Below are 17,797 nucleotides of genomic sequence, written 5' to 3' on the forward strand. Positions count from 1 at the left end.
CTTTAGTTCTAGCTTTTATTACTCTCTTCTACTGTTTGTCACTGTTAAAAATATCTAGTAGCAGATTGCTGCTTTTCCTGACTTTTCAAAGGAGAAGCTGGATATGGGGGAACACTGTCTAGTCACATTATAAGTGCTCATCACAGTTTGCTGAAGTCTTTGAACAACTGCTCATTTTTGTTCTTGTCTCTTCCTCCCCACCCCTTCCCCAATAAAATGCTAATATAGGTCAGGTTATTTGTCATCAACTGTCATGGTGAGGGGCTTAGGTTAATAAAATGATTAAAATGAGTTGATTGTGAAGAAATTAAACAGTTTTTTTTCTTTCGTAGGACATGCATCACTTTGAGGAAGAACTAACATGTTCTATTTGCTACAGCATATTTGAAGATCCACGCGTTCTGCCCTGTTCCCACACTTTCTGTAGGAATTGTCTGGAAAATGTCATTCAGCTGTCGAGCAACTTTTCCATCTGGAGACCTCTGAGAATTTCCCTGAAGTGCCCGAACTGCAGGAGCGTTGTGGAAATTCCTGTTGATGGTACAGAATCGTTGCCTATCAACTTTGCACTGAAGGCTATTATTGAAAAATGCCAACAGGAGGATCACTCTGATGTTGCAACCTGCAGTGAACACTACAGGCAACCACTGAACGTTTACTGCCTTTTGGATAGAAAATTGGTGTGCGGCCACTGCCTTACGATAGGAAAACATAATGGTCATCCTATTGATGACCTTCAGAGTGCCTACACAAAAGAAAAGGAGACTTTTGGAAAACTTCTGGAGCAGCTGACTGATAAACACTGGACTGATGTCTGCCTGCTTATTGAAAAGCTGAAAGAACAGAAGTCCCAGTGTGAAAGCATTGTCCAGGATGATAGAAAAGCAGTAGTACAGTACTTTAAGAAACTTGGCGAGATCTTGGAGCACAAAAAACAGGCTCTGCTGACAGCACTGGATGAAATGAATGCACACATTTTTGAAGAGTATGATCCTCTCATTGAGAAGCTGAAGAAGATAAGGGAAGAACAGCTCGAATTAATGTCCCTGCATACCTCTATTAAAAAAGAGGAGTCCCCGCTTATTTTTCTTGAGAAGGTGAATGGTCTACATCAGCGTATAAAAGCTCTGAAACAGAAGGAACTCCCGGATGTTAAACCTGTGGAGATTCATCCCAGGATTGGGCACCTGTTGAAAGATGTGTGGTCCAAAACCAGAATTGGTCAGATCAACAAGATCCTCACTCCAGAAATAAAACTCATTCCAAAAGAGAAGTTCTGCAGCAAAGGCAGCGGAAAAGAAGGAAGAGACTCAGAACTCCTTCAGCCAGTAAATCCTTTTGCAGTCCTGCTTCTCTTGATGATGATGATAGCGGTAACTTTGTTTTCATTTCACAGGCCAGTGTTGTCAGTTGTATTTGAAGATATTCGCACTTATATGTCAGAATTCCTGGTGCTTATTTATCAAGATTTTGTTACTCGTTTGCAGAATACAGCAGATATGCTGGACCATATGTTTAATTTACTATTGGGAAATTTTAGGGAGAACTGTTTTTTTTGACCATCTATCTCGGTGATTACTTAGAAGTTGGTTTGTTAAAACTTTACCCTTTTACTTTATATTATTTCCATATCCTTCCTTCTTTCTGTATCATATAGATTTCCTCTTCGCTCTTAACTGTGAAGATTTGCAACAGAAAAGGCTTCTGCTGATGCAGTACAGTAGGTTGGTAGGTGCTTGTTTGAACTTGAAGGTACTCAGAAACAGTGGCTGCAAAGAGCTGTGATTGGCTTGCAGACCGTAATCCTGAGTCCTATTTGTAAAAACTCCTTGAAAATCTAACAGCTTTTTCTTTTTTTTTTTTTTTTTTAATAAAAGCGTTACAAGGCTTAAGGTTAGAAGGAGACCTCAGACACTGGCTCTGGTATGGTAAAACTTCTATTTTGTGTTTTACTGACCACTCTTTGATTGTTTTACATAACACAGCCATGGTCATTAAAGTGCATATTCATGGCCCAGGGCTTCTTTTTCTTTGTTCCTGGTTATTGGTGAAGAACATGATTTCATCTTTGTTTTGTTTGGGTTTTCTTTTTAACCTGTGCACAATAACTTTGTGTCTTTCAGATGGTTTATGCCTCTTTACAGAGCGGTATTGATAGAATTTCTGGTGAAATACTGAAGTTTCTTAGCACCAGCTGCGCACAAATCGTATGTTTGCTCAGGCTGGCAGGAACCTCTCACCACTCTCAAAAATGAGCCCTGGCTTTGTGCTAAATCATTTCAGATGTGGTGAAAATACAGACATACCGTATTAAGTAGCAGAACTCCCACTGAACTCAGTGGCGTAAGGACTTCAAACATTGTCCAGAGCTCTTAAACAATTTGACAGTGAGTGTAAATTTATATTCCACTGTTCAGCACAAATCACAGATCTTTACCTTGACACAGAGGAAATGCGTGCATTTTCTTCCGCAGTCCAACGCTTACCAACCCCGTTTGCTGCTTTTGCTGAGGTGCTCCAGCCTAATTTGTGGTCTGGAGCAAAGGCCCCAGGGAAAGACAGCTTTGGCCTTTTGTTATTAACGGGCTGATTACAGCAAGCACTGGGGCAGCCTTGAAGTGCTGCAGTCACAGCAGCAGAACGTGGATCACTGATGATTTTATAAAAACCCAAAAATTATTATTTACCATGTCTAACGGTATTTGACTTTATAAAATTAATAGTATATTCTAGCATGGTAGGGCTCCTTGGCTGTGTAGTTTTAAATAATAGAAGTTGTTTAAGTGCAGTGGTTGAATTCTAAGGCTAGCTGCGAACTGGTTGGTATATCAAACCAAAACTTGCTTGTTGCGACCAGCAGATGCTGCTGGGCTCCTGCGAACTATCCACTGCTGCCAGGCTTCCTGGAGAGCTGAGTGCACGGTTGATTCCGATGCATTCCTTAAGCCTAAATAAATATTCTGTAAGGATATTGAGATCCTAGTATTACAGTATTGATAAAACACTGAGTCAGCGATGCAGTGGTGGCAGAGGTCCCTTCCCAGCAGCTCAGCATGGTGTATGACCTTGGCCAGAGCCAACAGTGCTCAGGGGAGTGGCCTCTGGCTGTTTCTTTTGTCATCTTTTAGATTCTGAGAGGCAAATCCTATTAATGCCAGAAGTCAGGATTTGGAAGGGTGTGTAAGTGGACCCTGGGCCCACATAAATGTTGCCACATCAGCTTCCCAGTAAACTTGAGGGTTTGTTTCTGCCTTAAGCCCTGCTGGAAAGCTGTCACTGGGTGCATGTGGCTGGCAAAGCCTGGTGCTGAATGTTGGTCCTGTGCCATCTGAGGCATCTTTTCTGACTTGCCTTCCTGTCTCTTATTTTCCTAACTTTTAAAAGCTGAAGAATTTATAATGCAATTTTATTTTTCAAGACTACAGGAATTTATAAAATGCCTTTACCACTGATTTAAACATTTAGTACTTGTAGTACTTGTAATAAATTTGCATACAAATAAAATGTATTCTTACAGTAGGCTTGGCTAACACCTCCATTTCCTTCCCTCTGATCCTGAAGAGCACTGACCCAGTGAGAGAAGAAAGAGCAGCCAGTCTTGCCTACGCAGGACTGTTCAGCAACACTGACTCCAAGTGACCCTTTTTTATTTTTGGCAGAGTTCCCAGTCTGCGCATCCCAATACAGCTTGCACAGTCACGCACCCTGCCCACCACAGGCCCATTTCACCTGGTTTTCTGGCAGCAGGTGGCAAGTGCTGGTGTGGCAACTCCTTTCCCTCTTAGCCCAGCCTGCTAAGCATTGCACAGCTGAGCCCTGCTCTGTTCTGTCCTGAGTTTGAGAGAGACAAACTTTATTGAGAAAATTCAATCTTTTTACTGCATTTTAATTGAGGCCTGAGGGGTTTGTGCCCCTCAACCCTGGGGCGAGGTTTCTTTCTCCTTCTTGAGCTAGGTCATTACTCTGCTGCTGCTCTAAAAGGGCTGCTTCTTGATCCATACCTGTTTTGTTCTTGGCTGGTCTTGCCCATCTGCTGATCCTGAAGCTGCACTGCAACACTTTCTGGCTTCATCCTGAGACAGGAAAGCCAAAACTGCACAGCTGGAGGAGGGCTGCAGAAGAGATGTGGTCTGATTTTTCTCATCCAATATCATGTGTGTGAGTGTTGCTGCAGTTTCTGAACACTGCCCAAATGCAAGACCCTGTTCACCTCCTGACAGTAATTCAGGCTTTACCCATGTACGTTAATTTGATAAACCTTAACATTGAACATTACACGGAGAGCGTATCTCCACACTTTATAGCTAATTATTCCAGTAGGACCCCCTCTCTTTACCTGTTCTAGATCTGCTCCTTGTTGACTGGGCCTCTTGAGCTGGGCTGAGGCTGTCCCATCACTGACGTTGGGTCAGTTCTGTGTAATTCCCCACCTCAGGAAGTGCGCCAACATGGGACAGATACACTCCCGGCTCAGGGAGCAATCCCAGTGCAAGTGTGCCACACTGGCCTGGGTTTTGGAGTAAAATACACAATTTCAGTTCTAAAAGTACAAAAAAACCCCAAAAAACCACCAACCCTAGCAAAACAAAACAAAAACATAAACAGAAAAAAACCCCAAAAACCAAAACAAACAAAAAAAAAAACCAAAACCCCACACACTTCCTGTACTGAACAACCCTAACTGCATGCCTTGGTCTGCAGGAGGGGAGAGGAAAGGAACAGAAGAGCAGCTTCCTGAACTGAACCAAGTCACTACAAAATGGCTACAACTGGCTGTTCCCTAAACCCTGCAGCAGGACATATGACATTATACACATGTAAACGATACATATACTGACCTGACTTACTGGAACTCACACCATAAAATGTTACAGGACACTGATGACATTTAAAAGCAATTTCCTTACTTTAATAAACACGGGAAAAAACGCATTTAAAACCAAATGTGGAACCCAAGCATTGACATAAAGCCTATACCTGGAGTATTAAGATGCAGCTAAATACATAATTTAGGAAATAGATTTTCTCTTTCATTCAAGTTCATAAAATTAAGATATACATAGACTTTTTAATTAAAAAAAATAATCAAATTATTGAGGCTGGTTTGATTAAAAAGCTCAAACACAAAAGTAATCTCAAATGAAAAAGTATATTACATAAAACAGCAGCACTGAGAATGTAAGTACACTCTATGGTTGAGCTATTCCGCACCCAATAGCCTTGAGTTCATCCAGTCCTTTAGCTGCAATAACTTTGGGGTTTGTTGCCACGCTTTTTGTCGTATTGTGAGTCTTATAAATTCCAATTAACCTGTCTGCGATCTCAAACATGTTGTTCCGCAGGGAGATGACGATGAACTGTGCATTTTTGGTTTGCTCCTGAAACAGAATTTTTTTGTGTCAGCCCATAGTTTTTCAAAACTCCATTCCCGTATGATCCCTATATTCACATTTTAGGAACTAAGGAATACATTGCTAGAAGTGTGTCACTCAACAAATTGTGATGGTGACAGTTCCTGCTCTCTGTAATCTGCCCATGCACAGCACATGCCCAGCGTGGCAGTCAGTGTGAGGCTCTGTGATGTACTTCAGTGTTTGTTTCCTCCTTTTACCTACTTGAGTGAATTCAATGCAGCGTGCATAACTTCTTTCCAGAGACGGAATTCACCACAGTTTTAACATGAGTTCCACAAGAAGGTGGATATTACTAATTTACCTGCATTGTTACAGCAAGGGTTGGTTTAGGGATTAAACGGAAACCAAACATACTTCCATGAACTGAGACCAGGGGAAAGCAAGCCCTCTGCTAACGAGGACAAGCCCTGACAAATGCTAGTGCTGTGATCCTGAGGTGGAACAATAGATAACCTATCTAAATCTGTGGTACTTTGGAAATAAAGCCAACTTTAAGAATCTAGCACCATCAGTGGAAGTTCACCAGTCCTCCAAGCCCTGTAGAGATCTTGAGAGCATTAGGCAGGAGAAGCAAAGCCAAGGTACAATGCCCTTGGCTCTGGCTGTATACAAGATACTAGCTACAGCTCTATACTAAGCCATGATTTTCATTTAAGAGCTAAACTATACTAAGTGTTAAATTTAAGTGCTAGCCTACACTGCAGTTGAAATCACTTTGCTCTACCAAATCATCCTTCTCTGTGAAAATACAGGCATTGTGGAAGGAAAGTTTAAAACTACAGCTGCAGGCAGGTATTTTTAAAGCGTTCCTCTAATTTTAAGTAAGGATGATAATCTTTGGCACTTCTAGGGCGTTCCCAAAACTGGTGGTTACACTTCGGAGAATTCTGAAAATTCTACGTTTAAATTAGCAACTGGTGGAACGGTAGTAATGTAAATGTTTGCCTTGCTTAAATATGGTAATAACAGAATTTTTAAAAGCATGAAAGAAAAAAACCCAAGACACTAATAAAGACACAGATCTAAGAAGCCTGTAGGAAACAGCTCATGTTAATGAAATGGAAGTATACAACCCAGGAACCTTGACTGCTCCCGAGAATCAAATAATGAGATTGGATTCACAAACATGTTACTAAGAGCTAAGTAAGTTACTCTGTTCTCAGCTGATTACAGCTGGTGACTTTGGGGAAAGCATGTTCATTTTAAAGAGGAAGCAATAGCAGCAAAAGTGTATGGAAACATGGCACCTTTGGTAAATTCCAGCATTCTTTAGGCAGCTTTGAAACAGGATTTAGAAGGAAAAAATTCGTAAATCCTCTACAAGTCGCCTCATTTCAGGAGAGCATCAGACTTAGCAGCTTAGAAAAAAACATGCAGAAAGCAGCATTCTAAGAACCATTCTAAAAATCTGCTTAGCACATCATTTCCACTTAATTCTCTGTTACTCTGGATTTTTAAATCTGGCCTTGACTGTGTTATATCACAATTCATCTCTGGCAGAGAAGAAAATATCTGAGAAAAATTATACTACAGTAGTTACCATTAAATACTTACATATATGTAAAATGCTACAATAGACACATTTTTGAAGTCAAGTGCTGCATCAATTTCATCCATAAAATAAAGTGGCGTTGGCTTGTAATGATGGAGAGCAAAAACTAGAGCCAGTGAACTAAGGGTCTTCTCGCCTCCTGATAAGTTAAATATCTTCTTCCAACTTTTCTTGGGAGGCCGAACGCTGAAACAGATCAAGAGTTTGTAAGTCATAAGTATGTTGTGGTGAAAAGCAACTCACAAGATGGGAGGGAATTCTTGGAAGACATGGGTGCATAAAGAAGCTTGACTAAAGCCACAGATGAGCTGCTTGGTACTCTCAGTCCTTTGCAGTGGGGAGGAAGTGAAGCAGATTATTTCTCTTCCCCGAGGAGTAACTCCCTGGGTACACGCAAAGTGACATCGTCAACCAGTTTTTTCTGGAACTCAAACACATGGCTGTGCTCTGTAGGAACTACAAGAACTGAAGAACTGCTATTTAATTATCTTTCAAAAGTACTATTCTGCTTTTATTAATGTAGGTGATTAATGTACTCCTAAGAGCATTTATGACAGAATAATCTGTAGTTACCACTGTGATTGACACAAGTGCCTAGGCAGAATGAAACAATTTGGCAATTAAGAAACTCTGAGAAATTACTTCAAATTACTTTGTAACTGCTGTTACTCATTTCTCCAGGAGAAATGGATCTTAGTGCTAAAAAGCTGTGGCTTTTGTCAGCATCTTGCCAGCACCTGTCTTGGTTAGCTGGTATCAGTGAAAAATTAAAAAGCAGGTTGATTAAAAAAGGAATACAACAATTAAGAATTAGAAAAATACTACAACATATTCTGACAAACCTAAACATGATTCCCTCGGAGAAGGGATCCAGACTGTCCACAAGTTCTAACTCAGCATCCCCTCCCAGTGTAAGCATCTGGTAGTTCTCCTTTAGTTTATTTGTTATTACATTAAATCCTGCCATAAACTCATTTAGCCTTTGTTTCCGGAGATCTTCAAAAGCTTGTCTGAAGTTGTCTCTCTCATTGGTAACGTCATCCAGTTCAGCCACATGTTTCAAGTACAGCTCTTCCTGTAGAAAAAAACCACAGCAAAACAGAAGTACAGTAAAAGAAGCTGTCTCCTTAATTTTAATTTTAAACCTGTTTTTCCTACCATTTGAAAATTTATTTTTCCCAGAATGGTTACCAGCCTTGAAAACAAAAGAACAAACCAAGCTACCTTTTTTTTTCCCTAATCTCTATATTGCTGATGGAAAACCCTTGTTAAAATATGAAAATATTTAATCTGTTGAATAGTCCAGTATTACTGAAGCGGGTATTGTAAGGAGAAAAAATTCCTAGTGTGTGGTGTTGTGGGTCTGTATAGACTGTCAAGACTGGCTGACTTTAGATAAGTCAGCTTTCTTCTTGACTTCTAAATAAACTAAAACCTAAGGGTTCAAGGCCAGGTTGGATGGGGCTTTGGTCAGTCCAGTCTAGTGGAAGGTGTCCCTGCCTATGGCAGCGGGGTTGGAACTAGATGAGCTTTAAGGTCCCTTCGAACCCAAACCATTCAATGAATCTATGAACTTTCACAGGAGAAAGTTTTCTTCACCTGACATTGATGGCACTAAATACAGAAGGCATACATAAGCTCCTAAAGACAACTTTGACATGGCTACAGGCAAAGCTAACAAATACTCAGAGAAAAATAAGGGTTCCATTTCAATTTCCGAAAGAAAGGAACTGAAGAAGAATGAGATCACCATTTTCTGGTATGCCTGTAGGTGATAATGAGTGCATCTTTATGACTGTAGGACCTGTCTGAGCAGTCACCGATAGAAAAACACACAAGTGGACAGTTACCACCATACTTCAAAAGCAAAGATAAGATTCTCTACAGATTCGAGTACCAGAAAATAACAAAGCTGCAGATGCAGCACTTATCTTTAATGAGGGGCATATCAACTGCACAAACAGGCAATACAATATCGAAAAGATGAATTCCATGACTGCCTGCCAGTAATTAACCGTACCTTCTTCTTGTATTCTGCAATAGCACCAAGGTTGGGTTTCATTTCCTTACACTGGGCTTCCAGGAGAGCTATTTGATTAGTGATAACATTGGGATCCTTGAGAGCCTCCAGCTCTTCTTGACTTAGTACTGGAAGTTCTTCAGGTTGTTTATCTTCTATGGGATGCAGTGATAATTTTGACATCTAAAAATTCAAAACCAGTTACTAGAAATCTTTAAAGATCACATTCATTATCACATGAACACTTCTAAAATAAACATTTTCTGTGTTAGTACATTCTGAAGCTTCCAATCTTAAAACATTCAAAGATACTTCACATAAACCCTTTTAAAAATGAGACAAAAAAGACAACAGATTTCCTTTCATGCTGATACTTCTGATCCTGAGAATTATATAAATCATTCTTACAGAGGAGATTTCTATGAAATAGGAGCAGCAGCAGATAAAGAGGAAATCACCTCTACGGATGCCACAGAACTTTTAACAATGACACACTCAATACTTTGTGTGTTCAAGACTGAAAGGTTTCTGACAACAGCTTTGCTTGCTAAGTAGCTGCCCCTGTTACCCTCATGTTCATGAGGGTATAAAGGGCACTGTGCTTTACAAAGGTCATAGAATCATAGAATAGTTAGGGTTGGAAAGGACCTTAAGATCATCTAGTTCCAACCCACCTGCCTTGAGAAGGGACACCACACTCTAAACTATGCTGCCCAAGGCTCTTGGACAGAGCCTTGAACATTTGGCCTTTTGTTGACTTTGCACTCTGCCAGCCTACGCCAGAAAATGTCAGGATTCTGCGCAGAACTGTTTCCAGAATTTAAAGCCCTTCCCAACAGCTGATCACGCTTGTGACATTAACACACCAAGCATCAGTCAGTGCTTAGAACCAGCTTATTCAACAGAATGGGAGCTGTGAGAATGGACGTGACTGCAAGAAGCTCTGTGCAAAGCTTGCCTGCAGGAAGGCTGCCAGCAGTCCTGCTCAGATACAACCCCGAGTCTGAGAAGCTAGGTGTTCTAGCACTGGAGTTAGCAATTCCTTGCTCCCACTGGCTTTAATTTATTCAGTGAGCTGGTTCAAGCAGCAATCTGAAGAGCAGAATTTCTTCCTGGCCCCAGGGAATTCCTAAATTATGTGTAACTGGGGAAAGGCAATTTGATATACAAAATGGACTACAAGTTTTAGGCAAAATGCTTTCAAGAAAGAGGTCTTGCCCTTTTGTGAAGAACAGCTAGGTAGACACAGCACTGAGTACGCTTATGCATAACTTGTAGTTTAGTTATCAATACCTTACTCCTCTTTGCCTCTCTGACCTGTGAGGATGCCTACCCTTTTGAAATCTTTTTTAGTGTGTACAGAGAGGATACGCGGACAAAAGAATTCTCCTGATTGCCATTTATGGCCTACGTATTTTGCCCTCATTGCTCTTCATTACTCATAGATAGTGTTGTCAGTTCTAATTTTTCTATTGTTCTTTCATGAATTAATAAAATTGAAAAGCTAGAAGCTAAACCATTTAATTCACAACTCATCTATAACCTTGAATGTAAACCAGAGGAAGACTGAAAGGTCGTCTTTTTTAGTTGTTTTTTTATAGCGTAAAACACAAACTGTGAGGTTAATATGAATTTTCTCCCAATTTATCTGTTTTCTACCTACATGTTAACATATTAATCCTTTGAGATCTCACAGTTCTAGTTTTTGGAACTGACTATATCCTTACCTCTTTTTGCCAGTATTTCATCTTTGACTGGTGTGCAGAAATATGACTGTCAATTTGTTCCATTTTCAGCTTAATATTAAGAGCTTCCTTTTGAAGTGCATGTTCCTCATCCTGAATGGTTTTTATCTCCTGGAGTAAATTGTGATGCTCCTGTTGAACTCCTGGCAATGCTTCCTAAGCAGAAATGACCAATAAAGCACATTAATCAGTTGCCTACAAAAATGTTACCACTTTTCTCACGTTATAGGTTTGCTTTCCTGATATTATTCACAAAACTTACTCTCCACAGTCCAAAGTATTGATGTAAACAAATATATATTCTTGTATTTAGATTAAGCTAGTCACTGAATTCTCAAATGACTGAAAATATGCTGCAGTTTATATTTTCAGATCTGGATCAAACAAGTCCTACACTGGGATGTTTTTAGCTAAGAGGCAGTTTTAGAGACAGGCAGTCTCAAAGAAACAGCTTTATTTGGAAGAATTTCAGCCATCCTGTTTTTTTCACTGTTTCTTGTACATAAATCTGGACGCAAACTGAAGTACCGCATAGCTGGGGGAAAGAAAAAAAATATCTACTCTTAAGCAAGTTTTAAACCAAATAATTTCCTTGGGAAACCTGGTTTAATTTATTTATTTTTTAGCTTCAGAAAATCACGTCAAGGTATCTTTCCTGGTAAGTATAAGAGAAACAAACATCATTCCCATTCCCATACCATCATGGAATATCACTCTGATGCTATACAACATTTGCATAAGAACAGAAGAATATAACTAAGATATAACTCATCATCCTGACTTTACCTGAAGACCACACTGCTTGCATTGTCAAGCCTGGGGTTTAAATGGCGGGGGAGGTTTTTTTTAAATACATGAAGGTAGTATCAGGTAACACAACCTGGCCAGGCCAGGCTGGGCCTGCCTGGAATGTCTGAGGACGAAGGCTGACAGACATCAGACCTTAGAACAATTCTGGCACAACAACTACTATCTAAAATCGACTTCACATGCTGCATCCTCTATGAGGGAATACACCAAATTAACGTGACACTTACTTCAGCTTGCCTGCAGTCATTCATAACCTCAGCAGCTTTGGCTTCCAGTTCAGTCAGTTCTTTTATTAAGTCTTTGATTTCTTTCTCATTGTCTTCCAATTCCTTCTCCATGTGAAGAAGAGCATCTTGGGATTTTTTCACATTTCTGCATGTGCAGAGAGGTTTGTATTCCTCATGTGAGTGCAAATACGACGTAAGATAATCTAGACACACAATCTTACCTATGTTCAGTAACTATTAACAACCAAATAGGAAGTGCTCATTTATCAATGAACTCTCATACTCCTGAGATATCCAAGTAAAACAAAGTTGCCTTCCTAAAGCATACAGCAGAGAAGCCTCACTAAATTACTTAATTTGTTCTGAGGCAGTTTGACATTTGTTAAGTATTCATTATAATTATATTAAGCTAACATAAAAAGTATATCACATTTCCTGACATGCCTTATAATAGAATGAGTCGTTTCAGATTTCAAGTGCTCTGCTGCATGGTAATTAAGTGTTATTTTGAATCTTTATCCTGAAATGTTGAATTTTAGTGATAGACAAATATTAGCAAAAAAATACCAAACAAACATTAGTTTTAAGCTCCGTATTAAGAACTACAGCATTTTTTTCTCTTTACCTCTTTGACATAAGCAATATTTAGTATTAAGACATGTGACTGAAAATTAAGATGTTAAGATCGCAGGATTTTTAGCTATGGAGGCTCATTAAACCAAGGAAATGTCTCGCAGGTATCGATGCCAACATACACAGCTATTTGCAGGCTGACATGCCCCTTTCCCAGTCAGATTTCACTAAGCTTTCTAGGTCTGTAACGCACACAAATTCACAGAGATTATGGTTCTTAATTAAGAACCAGTCTAACCCTGAGGTAAATCAGTGTAGAGAAAAAATATTATTACCTTCTACCTCCTGTTTTCCTCCTGCCATAAAGAGGGGAAAACCATCTCCCCTGACCTGACCAATCCCCCCAGGAATGTCCAAATGTAATTGGGCAGGAACCACAGCCACGTAGTCACAGCCTAAAGCACCTGAGCCCACTGACATCCCCCATACCTATTCGCAGTCTTGATTGCCACCTGGGCTTTAGTAATAGTTGAAAAACATTCGTCTATTTCTTTGTTGATCTTGTTAACTTTGTCTTGATGCGGTTTAAGTTTCTGATTATTGGTATCAATTATGAGGTTATGTAATCGTTTAACTTCACTTTCTATTTCACCAGCTTTCTCAGCAGCACAGTCATAATCTGTTGATGAATAAAAAGTAAAGGTCACTGAGCTGCCTCTATGAACAGCAGACTACTGTAGCACAACAAAAAGCTATGGTGTAGAAATATATTGAGAAGTGTACCTATTTCTTTATGCTGTGAAAAATGTTTTGGTTTTTTTTTTCTTTTTTACTGTGGCAAAAAGAAAAAATACCACCCACATCTTTCTAACACTGTTATACTGCCAAAGCTTTTTTTTGTGTAAACCAAAACTTTTAGTTGGATTACTTACTGTATATAGAGGATTTAAATAGGTGAGACAGCACATAAGAAGCTCATTCTTGGCATTTACTTAATGGGAAGATGCTCGAAGGTTAAGCTTTAAGAACTGGCTGCTAACTGTTGCTCAGAAGCTAATGTTACTGTATAGTTACTACACATGTTGAATAGCCTAATCTAACTTCAAAGTTTCCCTAGTTAGCTGATACTTAAAACTGAACAAAACCATTTTAATAAGTTAAACAGCTTTCAAGAACTGAACACCACAGCACCTCACCATTCTAAGGGCAAAACAAACAAAATCCCCTACTGAGTTTGCTACAGATTCACAATTTCCTTTCGGGGCCAGAAGGGGTAAAACAAAGACAGGCAAGGTGGAAGGCAGTCATCTCTCCAGAGGACAGCACAGGTCTGTGTTTCTCCATTACTTAGTAGAAACATTAGAGAAGATATTTATAACATCAAACCTTATCATTATTGAGGAAGTAAAGCATTCATACTCTTTTAATGCTATACTTTTCCCAAGAGGCATAGAGGGAATCCACAGTAGTATGTATTCTGTTTCCTAAAATGCTATCAAAGCAGAACTGTGGGGGAAGGGAACTGCATTTTACTGGGCTTGTATTACTCCCTGAGCAAGAAATTCAAAGAAACAGTCAAGGTTTACTTTACTAAGCTACCAGTTTCTTCAGAGTAACTGTTATTCTGGTTCTCAGAGTCTTCTTTCACAAGAAGAATGGAGGTACACTGTGCCCACAACAGATTACAGGGTATTCATCTTAAAGAGTCACGTAACAGGCCAGTTAGAGCACGGCAAAAGCCTTTGCCTGACTTTAATATTGGCTCCACATTAAAAATTCTTCCCCAAATTAAACTTAGTTTCCCTATAAATCTGTCTGTAACACAGCCATAAATATGTAATCAAATCAACAAAAAATACCAAAATGGACGTTTACTTCAGCTTGACTGAAACACGAACTTGAGCAATAGCAAAAAAAAAAAAAAAAAAGGCCACACTCTTAACCTTTGGAGGCACCTTTTACCTTCCCCTTTGAAGAAAGTTAATTCCAACCCAAAGTATGGTTCTGCAACTGGAAATCTGAAAGAACAAAGCTGTAACCATTCATTCCTGGTTTAGTGAAAGAGTATGACTACAATTTTTATCTTTAATCCCTTCTCCACAAAATGTACCTTTTTTATATCCATTAAGGACTTTTTCCAATTCATTCTGTTTGGTTTTGTCCGGAGCAGTAGCAATTACATTGGCTTCAAGTTCCTTAATGTGGGTTTTCAGATGAATTTCTTGTTCAGGTAAATTCTACAGGGAAAACACAACTGTGTCAGGATCCTGTATTTCAGAGACTCTTGACACTAACAAGCAGAGGCTGAGAAGTCATGCCCCTGCACATTGATGGAGAAGCCAGATATTGCCTCAGTAACAGACTTGTTCACCTTGATACTTGCTGAGTACTTTTCTAAATTATTTTTCATTTCCCGAACATCTCGTTGCAGTTTGCTTATGGCTTCTTCAAGTTGTAATTTCTCTTCTTCACACTGTACTGCTCTTTTAGACTCCTTCTGCAGTTGACATTCCATTTTATTGACCTACACAAAAATGACGTATGATCATTTGCCTAGTAAAGCAAAACCTCATTCACCTGCTCAACAGTCTATGATCTCATAAAACACAGAAATAAAGTGAAGTAAAAACTTGAAAATTTGCTGTAGCTGGACAGAATTAAGATTATGTACTAACCTCTTCTTCTGAAACATCCATTACAACTGAAGAACCCATTCTACCCTTCATTACTTTACCCCCACCACCAGTCATAGTTCCTGAAGTAAAACAGATGAGAAGAAGTTAGCGAGCTTATCGTGTTTAGATAGCATCTGTGAAGAACTTAAAATATAATTCCAAGTTTGCACTTAAATACCTGATTGTTCAATGATTTGTCCTTGAAGCGTTACCACCCTCCATCTTTTCTCTTTTTGAAATGCTATTCTGGAAGCTTCTTCCAAGTTATTAGCTACTAAAGTATCACGTAATGCGAAGTAGAAAGCCAGGCAAAACTTCTCATCGTTTGCTTTCACCAGATCAAACAACCGAGGAACATTTTCTGGAGTGGGGATTTTCTGAAGACTTTTTTCCCACACAGCCATCTACATCAAAAAAAGTAAATAAACAAGTAAGAAATTCCTGGGGATAAATTATATGAGGTCATTTCATTATTCTTAGGTACGTTAAGGCTTTAAAGCAAATGCAACTGTACTGCAACTAACAGTAAAGCTTCCTTCTACTTACTTCCAGTATAATTAGAAAAAGACATGCCAAACATTTGTTGTACACATACAGGTATCTAAAAAGCCTTATGGTTCTCTTTAAGTAAACATTCCCATTTGCTATAGAATGTTCTACAATACGTTTGTAGAACAAACAGCCTATTAGAACATTTTATATTTTCGCTTTCCCATAGCAATACAGGTACAGCTTAAGATATTACTACATAATACATATTTTTACACATTAATACATTATACATATACAGTATTAAGACTGTGACATTAGGATAAATCAGCAATTTGTTCTGCTGAAGTGCTGGTACTTACTTTGTCCAGGGCTATAAACGTGGCAACTCCAATTCCTTTTGCCTTCAAGAAATTCACACATGCCTGTGCAGTATCAATTGTATCAACTACAATGTTGTCTAAGGCACCACAAGATGATGAAATAGCAACATCATATTTCTCATCAATAGCTCCCAAGTCTCCCTAATAGTTGGGGGTCAGGAAGGAGAGGCAGAAGTGCACCAATGAGCTTGGCATCAGTGTTTTGTCTTGGTATTATGAAACAAATGACAAAACTTCACAGAAAAAAAATAATAATGAAAACAAATTATAAAATATTTCTTTTTCGGAAAGAGCTTAAACCTTGATTAGAATCTGTAAAATAATACCACACCTGTTTCCTCCTTCACACTGCTATTTATGTATTCCTAATGGACTTGTTCCTATAGTAGAAATTCATATACTCAAGCTTCAAAAGCAGTGCTTCTGGTAGAGCAATGCAGTAGCATTCATTTATTTTCCATAGACAAATGTTACATTTTATATGCCAGCATTTTAGCCTGGCCTAACAAGATCATCTGATTTTGTGTTCTGTGGATGGTTCTACCATTGGTCAGCCTGGTAGGACTCAGCAAGTCCTGTGCTGCATGGGGTTCTGTACTGATCTGGAAGATGGGTACAGGGATGTCCACCACCTTGGACAAGATTCTTGTGTATCTGCAGATAAAACCAGCATGCCCAGCCAACAGCGAGTTATCCAAGAACTGACAAACCTCACACTCCTCCCTTTGGCAAGCGGTTAACAGAATATAAGACAAAATACGTGCCAGCCATACCAGACAGCGGTCTGCTGCTGCTTGAGCTTTATCCTTTTTTTTTGATAAATCTATACACACATTTTTAAAATATACTTCTCCAGCAATTATGTTCCTAATACCCAAAGGAATCAGAATCGCAACAGCTGTCAGTCACAGCCCAACACAGAAGCACAGGCAGGACCAAAGCATGGGCATGGGTAAAAGACATTGTTAGTATTTGTGGCTTGAGCATATTAATCATAGAAATGACTAGGTTGGAAAAGACCTTTAATATCATCAAGTCCAACCTTTACTCCAGGACTGCCAAGTCCACTACTAAACCATGTCATCCATCACTAAACCATGTCAAAATATTCCCACAGAGACTGCACCAAAGGGATTTCGCTTAAAGATCAGCCTACCAAAACATAACGCTTTCACATAGCCATTGCCTTTATTTAGTGCTGGGTAGAGGAACCTCAAATTTCTTTTTTTTTGTATTTTTTATTTTATAGCAAATCCATGGGATTTGCAATACTCTGCTTTCCAAATTCATAGCACCAGAAAAGTAAGGAATTCTACCTTTCACTCTATTACCATACTGTTTCTATACTACTTAAGACTTCAAAGTATAGTAGCCTTTTAAAATTTACCAATCTTCCATATAGTCCAGGAATATTTCCACTTTTCTTCTGCTGAAGCAGAGCCTCAAGCACTCTTCCTCGATTGCAACTCATTGCTAAAGAACTTCTGGCTTCTTCTACTTTATGACGCAGGTTTCGAACAAGATTCTTAGCACTTTCTTCTTCTCTTCTTAGTTTCTCAAGCTCATTTTCTTTCTAATCATTGGAAAAAAAAAAAAAGGACATTATCTTCAAATTCACAAAAATTACTCTATTTTTGTCTTAGATTCATTATTGTGTAGGCAATGAAACCAGCCACTGAAAAGCAGAAGTAGCAAACATTTATCAGAAGAATGGCTGATATTAGGATATACTTCAGCTAGTATTTAGTACAATTTGATACAAACACGACAGCTTACAAATTCATGAATCAGGCTTAGGACAACGTAGTGGGAGATGGTTTTTTTTCCTTTGGGGGATGAGAGGTGCCAGAAGGGAAATTTGAAGAAAGCTCAGAAACAGTATCGTGGTTCAAGCCCAGCTGGCAACTTG

The 17,797-nt window shown here is 39.1% G+C and overlaps 2 protein-coding genes across 2 annotated transcripts; one reads left to right on the plus strand and one right to left on the minus strand.

Moving 5' to 3' along the window:
- The first annotated feature begins 335 nt into the window (after positions 1 to 335).
- Positions 336 to 1,559, plus strand: TRIM59 (tripartite motif containing 59). The gene has a single exon (XM_010011170.1). It carries the CDS (start codon positions 336 to 338, stop codon positions 1,557 to 1,559), a length of 1,224 nt encoding a protein of 407 aa, XP_010009472.1.
- Positions 1,560 to 5,189: 3,630 nt separating this feature from the next.
- SMC4 (structural maintenance of chromosomes 4) lies at positions 5,190 to 17,461 on the minus strand (the record flags this gene model as incomplete). The annotated part of the gene is made up of 13 exons (XM_010011171.1): positions 5,190 to 5,378; positions 6,969 to 7,152; positions 7,809 to 8,041; positions 8,987 to 9,169; positions 10,714 to 10,887; positions 11,769 to 11,913; positions 12,831 to 13,020; positions 14,452 to 14,578; positions 14,713 to 14,865; positions 15,017 to 15,096; positions 15,195 to 15,420; positions 15,868 to 16,029; positions 17,276 to 17,461. Coding segments are annotated over 13 exons (2,232 nt in total), but the record flags the coding sequence as incomplete, so codon positions are not given.
- Between the last annotated feature and the right edge of the window lie 336 nt (positions 17,462 to 17,797).

Source organism: Nestor notabilis, unplaced genomic scaffold (genome assembly GCF_000696875.1).
Source record: "Nestor notabilis isolate BGI_N333 unplaced genomic scaffold, ASM69687v1 scaffold9943, whole genome shotgun sequence".
Classification (NCBI taxonomy): Eukaryota; Metazoa; Chordata; class Aves; order Psittaciformes; family Psittacidae; genus Nestor; species Nestor notabilis.

Bases quoted from the DNA above. Each gene is read 5' to 3' on its own strand.
- TRIM59 (XM_010011170.1), top strand. From the start codon at position 336: ATGCATCACTTTGAGGAAGAACTAACATGTTCTATTTGCTACAGCATA.